General features: G+C 29.7%; 1 protein-coding gene across 2 annotated transcripts in view; it reads left to right on the forward strand.

Annotated features, from left to right (window-relative positions):
* Positions 1-5,565: 5,565 nt before the first annotated feature.
* Positions 5,566-10,223, forward strand: part of LOC114284956 (topless-related protein 3) — a 12,572-nt gene continuing 7,914 nt past the window's right edge. Inside the window, exons 1-8 of one of the 2 annotated variants that reach the window (XM_028227918.2) lie at positions 5,566-5,928; positions 6,820-6,999; positions 7,093-7,206; positions 7,850-8,008; positions 8,522-8,690; positions 9,069-9,198; positions 9,762-9,880; positions 10,069-10,207. In XM_028227918.2, the coding sequence (XP_028083719.2) occupies positions 5,849-5,928; positions 6,820-6,999; positions 7,093-7,206; positions 7,850-8,008; positions 8,522-8,690; positions 9,069-9,198; positions 9,762-9,880; positions 10,069-10,207 (1,090 nt within the window). In that variant the 5' untranslated portion in view covers positions 5,566-5,848. The remainder of the gene's footprint in view (positions 5,929-6,819; positions 7,000-7,092; positions 7,207-7,849; positions 8,009-8,521; positions 8,691-9,068; positions 9,199-9,761; positions 9,881-10,068; positions 10,208-10,223) is intronic. The other variant, XM_028227910.2, reaches the window with a different exon arrangement.

The raw sequence follows: 10,223 nt of genomic DNA on the forward strand, positions 1-10,223 counted from the left end.
AAAAAATAAATGTATTATTTATCTATATTTTTTGGTTTTTAAATCTAAATCTAAAAATAATAAATAGAAAATATGATATATGCTGGTTGGTTTTTGTTTTCAAAAACATATGTAGATGTAACAATACACAGACATACAATCTCTACTACTGTTCTGTTCATGGTTTTGGTAGTTTGAATTGTTATTATATTTTAAGAACCACAGATTGTAATACTTTATGTGGATGAATCATGCTGTGATGATAATATGTGGATGAGGCATGCAGTGATGGTGATATTCTAAAGTTTTAAACTTTCTTTCTTTAGATAAGGTATACAGTGATTGTAATACTTTTTTAAGTCATTGACTGTAATACTTTCTTTCTTTTTTCTTTTTTTTTTATGAGAAAGTGCACAAGTTGAATTATGTTGAAAATTTATAAAATTTTAAACCGTCAAACCGATTTGCATCCATCCGCCAATCCGCTCAATCCACATCCGCCGGATTGGCGGACGGATGCGGATTGATTTTCTCCAATCCACCAATCTAGCGGACGGATAGCGGATTGGAGGTTCCGTGGCCGCAACCGACCCGCGCCCACCCCTAGTAATTTATGCTAGATTATATATAGTATATATATATATATATATATCTCATGCATATCTTGTGTAATCTGGAGTAAATGAAATATCAATTTTGCAATAAATAAAACATTAAATGAATGGGATAACTCTTGTCCCCAATTCAACTAATATAGGTATGACTTTTCTTAAGTTGTTATCTCAATTTGAAAAAGCGTTTAGATTTGGTAGATTTATTTTAGAACCGATTTCAATACACCGGACTGTTCACTTTTTTGAATTCGTTAAGTAGAATATTCATACAAAACATAAGATAACCGGATATCGATAGTTAAATGTTTGAATCATATTTCTTTTAAAAATATGAACGACAAATATAATTTTAAGAATAACCATTGTAATAAAAATTTGATTCAAACATATAACTACCGATATCCGGTCATCTTAATTTTTTGCATGCATAGTTTACTTATAAAATTCTAAAAAATAAACAGTTCGGATAATTGAAATAGGATATATGATGGTTTCACGAGCCCATTAAATTCTCTCATATTATAATTTTATTACAATGTGAACATAAGAAAAATCTAATTGAACTAATATTTAACATTTTTTTTTTGTTGTTGTTATTATTATTGTTGTTGTTATCATCATCATCATCCTAAGAACATCAGTGGGCTTTTAAAGGAAAAGGGATGAGCAAAGGCCTTAAACCTGCATGAAAAGTATGGAAACTTATGTCCACCTAAAGTTATAAAATGTAAAAGGGGATTCCCATACCAACATCGTTTTATAATAGAAAATAATAATAATATTATATATACTAATAAATTTTACAAACTATCTTGATTTACATGTGAGATTTATCCTATTATAAAATGACTCTTGTTTCAGATTTTTAAATTTTACTTGCCCTTTGTTTATTTGGATGAAATATATTTTTTTGCATTAGATACAATAAAAAACAAAAATTCAACAGCAAATATTTTTCGTGATTAATAAAAAAAAAAATTATTTTGACATAAACAGTTTTTCAATTTTAAAAGGTAAAATATATTTTGCAACCTAAATCTTAGCAATGAATGAGTTTGTCTCTAGTACTTCACAACTCATCTTTATGACAAATTTTGTGAAGGAATGGGTTTGTATGTAAGCTATGTTTGGTTTTGACTTTTTGTCTAAAAAGGTACAAAATATAAAATTGGCTACATAAGTTAAGAAGATAAAATGTAACATTTAAATCATAATCGTTACACTCTTTCTCTCACAAAAGTCAAAAACAAAAACCAAACAAGGTTAAAAAAGTCAAGCTAAAATAGTCAAAAAGTCAAAAAATCAGGCTATTTTAGCTATTCCCATACGAAGACATGGAGAAAATATTTGATATCCTCAAAGAAATTCTCACAATTATACCAATAATGATATGATATTTTATGTGTTAATTTTAAATTTATTACATATTCAATAATATAAGACTTAACTCTAGCTTGCACAATAATGTGTCAAGGGTGACACATTATTATGAATGAATTTGTGAGTCTAAAATTGTGAATGTCTAGCATTGCTCTGTCTAGTCCTAGTGGGATTATTGCACGGGCTTGTGAATCATTGGTTGTTTTGGGAATAACTTATAATTTGACTTTTTTGTTTATTATAAAAAAATGTGTAAAAAAGTAAAGAAGTGATACAATTCAAATAAACCAATGAATAGCTTATTTAGTGCCTTCCCAAATGAGGTCGGCTTTTGATTCAAATCCATTATTTTATAAAGAGGCAATTATATATCAGTGGAAATAGAAATAATAAAATAAAAATTACAAAAGGGTGATAAACATTATAATTAAAAAAAATTGTAAATATATATTTTTTATTTTTTTATTTCTACTGGTATGTAATTCCCCATTTTATGAATATCTATGTCCACATCATTCATAAAAAAAAATTAAATTAATAAAATAATTGTAAATATATAATTTTGTCATATTTTGTGTTTACATATATGGGTGATGTTATGTTCATCATTAATTTTTAAAGAACAACTTGAAAAAATAATGTAATTATAATTATCGAATCAATATAATTTTTTTTATGTATAATATATACATAGAAAATTATACAATTAATGTGATGGATCCACAATCCTAGATTACACCAATTAGACTGCGGATAAATCAGTTTTGTTGTATTTAAGTTATGTTTGGTTTTGGCTTTGTGGCTAAAAGACAAAATTGATTATATATGCGAATAAAATAAAATATCACATCTAAACCATAATTATTATACTTTTTCTCTCACAAAAGTTTAAAAAATCAAAAATAAAAACTAAACGAGACTAAAAAATCAGGTTAAAATATCTAAAAAAACTAAAAAGTCAAGTTATTTTAATTGTTCTTAAACGAAGACTTAGATTGTGAATTTAAGTAAAAATTTTGAAGAAAAAAGCAAAATAAATGGAGATGAAAACACAATCTTGGTAAAAGATTCCCCAATTATTTGTTTCAGAAATATTAAAAATCTTAAAAGTCATAGGCAACCATCACATGACATATTATATAAAAGAGCAATATCGGGGGGTTTGACAAGAAGGTTGGTTCAAATGGCTTGAATTTTATCTTGTTGGTCGTTTGGCGAGGAGGTTGACAGTCGCGGTCGACAAACGTGACAACACAAGCTTTCATCAGGTCATACGGGTAGAAGTCTGGCCAACACCTATTCAGGCCATTTGAGCCGCTCATTTTCGGGCCACCAAACATTTTACTATATAAAAATTTTGATATCGTTTTAAATTATTTATTTAATACAAAAAATAAAAATAATAAAATTTATAAATTTATAAATTTTGATACAATAATATATTATTTTTAAATATTTAATAAGGAAAAAAGTTAAAATTTTTGATAAGAAATATATATATATATATATATATATTTTTTTTTTTTTCCAACAAACCATTTAAAAAATATATATAATATATATATTTTTAATTGTTAGCATTGTTGTAGTAACTTGTTTGCATTTGTTTTCGTCTATGCTTTGAAAAGGCTTACCACGTGTTGGATGACGTAACTTTTTATTTCTCGTTACAAAGAGACAAGCAATTTCGTAAGACAACTTTAACAAAAGTTCGGGACAAAAGACCAAGACAAGACAAAAGAAAAAGCAAAATATCGCGATAAACTAGTCCGAAGAGTTAATGCCGACATTTAAGTTTGGTTTGGCATAATAAAAAAGAGTTAAAAATTTATTATTTTATTTAAATCACGTCATCTTATTTAAATCATATCATTTCTTTGTCACATCACTTTAAATTTAATTTATATTTTATAAAAAATTAAAAAATATACTAATTTAATTTATTCCAAAGAATCCCTTATTAAAGAAACACCATATTCGAAAATTGAATGCACAACTGATTGGACGTTACCACTGGATATCCAACTTCATTTGAATTTGTGCTTTCGAATCCGCAACACCCAACACGACCGCCACCCAAGCTACCAACCATGTCATATATATTCAACTTCATAGGTCACATTTAATGAAGCGGCCCATAATATCTTGAATTAAGATTTGGGGTCACTGTTGTGGTAAATACACAGCAGTGACTGTTGTAGTTTATTTTGTGGTGTATTATGAAATTATTTTTATGATCTGAACCGTTCATTTTGTAAGGTTTGTTGAGTACTTCAAGCCTACCAAAAATCATATTAATCGGATACCAATAACTATATGATTGATAACCAAAAAAATAAACAAAAAGTTTTTCTTTTAAAAAATAGTATAAAAATATGCAATTCGATCATATAGTTGTTGATATCCGATTAATATGATTTTTGGTAGGCTTGAAGTACTTAATAAATCCTACAAAATGAACGGTTCAGATCATAAAAATAAACCCATAATATATCACAAAATGAACAACAACAGTCACTGCTGTATATTTACCACAGCAGTGACCCATAATCCCTTGAATTATATGGAGAAGCCATCTAAATTCCTCTTTCTTAAATAATTAAAAGATAAGTGATGATTTACTTAAGTTTGTTTGAAAAATATAACTTTTAGTAAAAAAAGTAAAAAATTATTATTATAAATTGTTAAATTATTATTATTAAATTTCTGCATATCTTTTTATTAAAAATTAAAAAATTACTGAAAAAGTTAATTCCAAATGAATTTGGGGTTGACTTTACATTTTTTTTGACTTTTTTAAAAATTAAAAAGGCTAAAGTATTTAGAAAGTTGTTAAAAAAATAATTTTTTGTGAGTAAAAGCAATTGATGCGCCATTTAATTTTTTTAGCTGATGACAAGCAATTTAGTGACTTTTTCAACAATTTGATAAGTTTTTGTCTATTAAATTTTGTTAATCAAAAACTACTTTTGTTTTGTTGTTTCAAACAATCTCTTAATGTGTTATTATTTTTATGAACCCAAAATATCAAATAATGTCATATAAATTTTTATCAAATTATATCAAATTATTATCAAATAATGTTTCAAACAATTTTTATCAAATAATATTGTGACATATCAAATTATTATGATTGTCATTAAAAAAATGAGTAATTATATTTACACATCGTATACATCACAAATGAATTTCAAATATAAATTTTTAAGCAAAAAAAATAAATATTTGAATACAAATTTATGAATATAATACAGTTGTTCGGATATAGGTAATTAAATAATATATATTTGAATAATTTATTTTTATTCATTACTTTAAATTTAAACATTTAATTTTTGTTTAAAAATTTATATCCAAACATCATTATGTATAAATAAAATTTTTCTTAAAAAATACGAAATGTTTTTATATTATTTTTTTAAAAATAAATTTTTGGACGTGGTCAATGGTCAACATTTGCCATCTAATAAATTTACACACCGAACACCCCCACTTCACTTTTCCAAGCATTTTACGATTAAAATAAACGGACTCAACGTCTTATCACTTATCACTGGTTCATATCAATAAGCACAATGACTTATCACTGATAGGTCAGTAGAGAAAAGATAGATAGACCCCTGCCAAACGCATCGAAGATAGCGAGACCCAGTCCCCCCGCACCCCATCTCTCTCTCTTATTTATCTTCTCTCTCTTCTCCGCAGCCTTTCCTATCGAAGCTTTTTTTTTTCTCAGCAAAAAAAAAAAAAAAAAACCTAGAAATTCCCGAAGCTCTCTCTCTCTTTCGATCCGGTGGTTTTCGAATTGGAATTCGGCGTTTTTGGAAGTGTTTTGGGTGTTTTTTTTGATTTGGTTGTCGATTTGAGATTTGAAAATGTCCTCGCTCAGCAGAGAATTGGTGTTTCTCATACTCCAGTTCCTGGAGGAGGAGAAATTTAAGGAGTCGGTGCACAAGTGAGTCTCTCTCTCTCTCTCTCTCTATACATGTGTATACATGTATGTATATGTATCTTTGTGTGTTGTAAATCTCGTCTCTGTTTTTTTTATTTTATCAACTCTGTTTTGTTTGTGGGTAAAGGAAAATTTTGGGTTTTATGGTTTATGTTGTATTTGCTTCCCAATAGTTATTATTTTTTATTTAAAAAAAAAAAAGAAAGGGAAAGGAAGAACATAAAATTGATCTCAAGTCAGTCCATTAGTTGCATAAGGCCTCGAGTGGAGGATTTTGGTTTTGGTTTTGGTTTTGGTTTTGTCTTTTCTTTTTTAATTTTTAATTTTTAAAGTGATTTTCCAGGTATTTTTAATGAATTATATCAGATTTGAAGTGATATTTTATGATCTGTGAATATATAGAAATTTTTGTTTGGAAGAGGAGAAAATAGAGCTAAAGAAGAAAGAAGTGAATTTAGATTTTAATTCTTTTCTATTGGCTTGTGGAGTTAGAATTTAGGCTTGTTAAGTTCAGAACCGAGTCAATGAATGAGGATTATTTGAGTGGAGTTTTTGTTTCTTGTGGGTTATAATGGTTAAAAATGAAAAATAATAAATAAATAAATTTTGAGTTCAAAGAATCAAAGATTTAGTATAAAAATATATACATACATATATATATTTATAGGAAATGAATTTGACACTACTTTGTTAGCCTCTCACGCCCCTCTTGTGAGAGATGATGAAAAAAAAAAAGAGTGGTGAGAATCTAAAAAAGAGTGGGGATCATGAATATATAATTTTTTTACACACACACATATATATATATATATATATATATTGGATGGTCGCTTAATCATATTTTGCAGATTTGAAATCGTTAATTTCATTTGAAATTGATCGTGGGTTTTGTAGGCTTGAACAAGAGTCAGGGTTTTTCTTCAATATGAAATACTTTGAGGAGAAAGTACATGCTGGTGAGTGGGAAGAAGTTGAGAAGTACCTATCTGGATTTACTAAGGTTGATGATAACAGATACTCCATGAAGATATTTTTTGAAATCCGGAAACAGAAATATCTGGAAGTTCTTGATGGGTATATTTATATTTTGTCTGTTTCTATTTTTGAGACTCTGTCATTGTTCACAAAGAGTTTAATTGTTGTTATGTGTTTGATTGACATTATTAGGCATGACAAAGCAAAGGCGGTTGACATATTAGTGAACGATTTGAAAGTGTTCTCAACATTCAATGAAGAATTATATAAAGAAATCACTCAGCTTTTAACACTTGGCAATTTCAGGTAAATGATTTTTTGTCATTACATAAATGTTATGTCAATGTGCGTGAGGTTGAAAATTGGAAGTCATTTCCTCGTATCCTCTGTTTAATTGATAAGAAGATGTGAGAAATGAATGTGAGATTTTGAATTATCGAACCACGAGACATGAGCCCTACTTAACTGAGCCTAACAAAATTGGTTAGCTTAGTTGGGATTCTTTCATTTTACATAGCATTTAATTTTTCAGTCATCTTGTTGCTTTAAAAGAACGAAATGAAGCCTTTAACTTTCCTCATTTTTTATTGCCAACTTGAAAAATTGAATGGAGAGTAGTGCTATACAAACAAAAAGCTTGTACAGAATTACTGTACAAAATTACATGGCTTATTGTGATTCATTCATTTAAAAATATAAATCCCATTATTACGACCATAATTTACAAGTGTGTCACTGCCACATCATTTTGGAAGCAGATTTTGTATATAAATTATGGTAAAAAATAGAATTTTCCGATGGAGTATTGGAAATTTCATGTGATTTCATGTCTCACCTAGCTCAAGGTAATATTATTCAGTAGTTTTAGTATTTCTAAATTCTGCCAAAAAAGTGAAATTTGAAAAATAGTAATTTATTTTGGAAGTTTATTATTGTCTTTGAATATCAGGGAAAATGAGCAGCTATCCAAGTATGGTGACACCAAAACAGCGCGTAGCATAATGTTGATAGAGCTTAAAAAACTCATAGAGGCAAATCCCCTTTTCCGTGAAAAGCTTGCTTTTCCTACTTTAAAGTTATCGAGATTGCGGACTCTAATCAATCAAAGGTAAATTTGGTTCCGTAATTGATGAAGTAGGAAGCCATGATTGTTTAAATGTTAAATTCTTGTGCATTTTTTATCTCCGTTATCATCTACAGTTATATTTGAGCCAAATTTGATGCTTCATCATAACATCCTTTTTACCAAGTCCACCTAATTGTTGCTTAATTGTTTCCGTAACTTCTTTGAAAAAATGCCCCTTTTTTTAAAATTATAATATTTGCAAATAATAGTTATAATAAATTCTCAATTAGTGGGTAGATATTGATTTTACTTACCATTTCTTTTTGGATGTTTCAGCGTATTCATGCCTTTGTTACAACTTGTGGTTGTTATGGCAAAAAATCATTTGCATATGTTTACAGTGGTGCTTACTTTTGCTTGCCCTCAGGAATTTTGGGAATCTGTCAATGTTCATTTTGCTTGTCATTCTTGTATATATTGCCATAGAAATGTAGATAAATGTGCTGTCCACTGTGCATGTTTAACCTCAGGATTCTAATTTTATTGTTGATCCAGTTTGAACTGGCAGCACCAACTCTGTAAGAATCCAAGGCCAAACCCAGACATAAAGACATTGTTCACAGATCATACCTGCACACCTCCAAATGGTGCTCTTGCACCTACTCCTGTCAATCTTCCGCCTGCTGCAAAGCCTACTGCTTATACATCACTTGGAGTGCACGGTGTATGATACCATTTATCTCATAAGTTTCATTTCCACGTTAATTACACTAAGACCCCTTCAACTATTAGTGAATATCATCCGACCCCCCTCATCTATGAACCCGCACATTTTGACCCATTCAACTACAAAATATATCACTTTCACCCTTTCCATACTACCTTCAGAAGGGGGCCATTTGTACAGTTTTTATAGTTGAGGGGGTCACTACGTATGGGTTAATATACGAGGGAGGTAAGGTGATATTAGCCAATAGTTGAGGGGGTCTTGATGTATTAATTATTAATTTCCCCACTCTATTATCTTTCTTTCCAGATCAATTACATATTTTGTTTTCATTGTGTTACTGATGAGTGTCTTGTTTCTATTTGTTGTGTGTAGCCCTTTCCACCAGCTGTGGCAACTGCTAATGCTAATGCCTTAGCAGGTTGGATGGCGAATGCTGCTTCTTCTTCATCTGTTCAAGCAGCTGTTGTTACTGCATCTTCCTTACCTGTTCCACCAAATCAAGGTCAGAGCTTTACTTCAACCGGAATTGGCACTGAAGCAATGACCTTTACTTGGAAATTGCCGTACTTGAAGCTACTTTTGTGGAACTTATATGAATTTTCTTCACTTGTTCTTATAAATTTCATTTGTGAGAAAAAATAAATCAATCTTTTAGTGGATTTTTAAATTTTAAGGCCCATCTTTCTCTGTTATATTAATTTCTTTCTCATTTTTTTTTTCTCTTTTTTTGAAGGGGTTAAGATTTTTTTATATTCATTGTTATTGATTTGTTTCCTAATCATGGAGGAAATTCTGTTCAGTCACATAGAAAAGATTCAAAAGAACTATCGAGAAGCTTAATTTCTTATTTGCAACTTAGAGGAATATTTAGATGCTCTGTCGGTGAATGGTTTGTTGTGTATTTTGCGCCTCTGCAATAGGTGGCAGTAGACCAGATATTCTCCTGATTGTGTAGCCTATAATCCTCTATAGTTGATCATTGTTGAGTTGTCAAGTTAGCTTTCACTTATTTATGTATATCTCATTGAGTATGTGGTTGAAGTATTCACTTATTCTTTTGAACAGTTCCCATCTTGAAACGTCCATTAACGCCTCCAACAGTCACTTTAGGTATGGTTGATTATCAGAGCAATGAACATGAACAATTAATGAAACGCCTGCGTCCAACACCATCTGGTGAGGAGGTAATCTTGAGGAGTTACTGTCTGTTTATCCTTTTATGGATATTTGTCCTTTCATGGATAATTGTGATGCCTTCTGACATTGCGCTGTTAAAACTATTTGCCAGGAGTTCTACTTTTTTTTTGAACACCGCCAGGAGTTCCACTTGATAACATGATTCATTACTAATGGCGTGTCTTTCTCTCTTCAGGTTACATATCCGACACCACCTCGGCAACATGCTCCTTGGTCCCTAGATGACTTACCAAGAACAGTGGCTTTTACCATGCACCAAGGATCAGTTGTCACTAGCTTGGATTTTCATCCTTCTCATCACACATTGCTTCTTGGTATGATGGTCTCTGA

The sequence above is a fragment of the Camellia sinensis genome, chromosome 5 (assembly GCF_055761805.1).
Source record: "Camellia sinensis isolate YWXY chromosome 5, ASM5576180v1, whole genome shotgun sequence".
Lineage (NCBI taxonomy): Eukaryota > Viridiplantae > Streptophyta > Magnoliopsida > Ericales > Theaceae > Camellia > Camellia sinensis.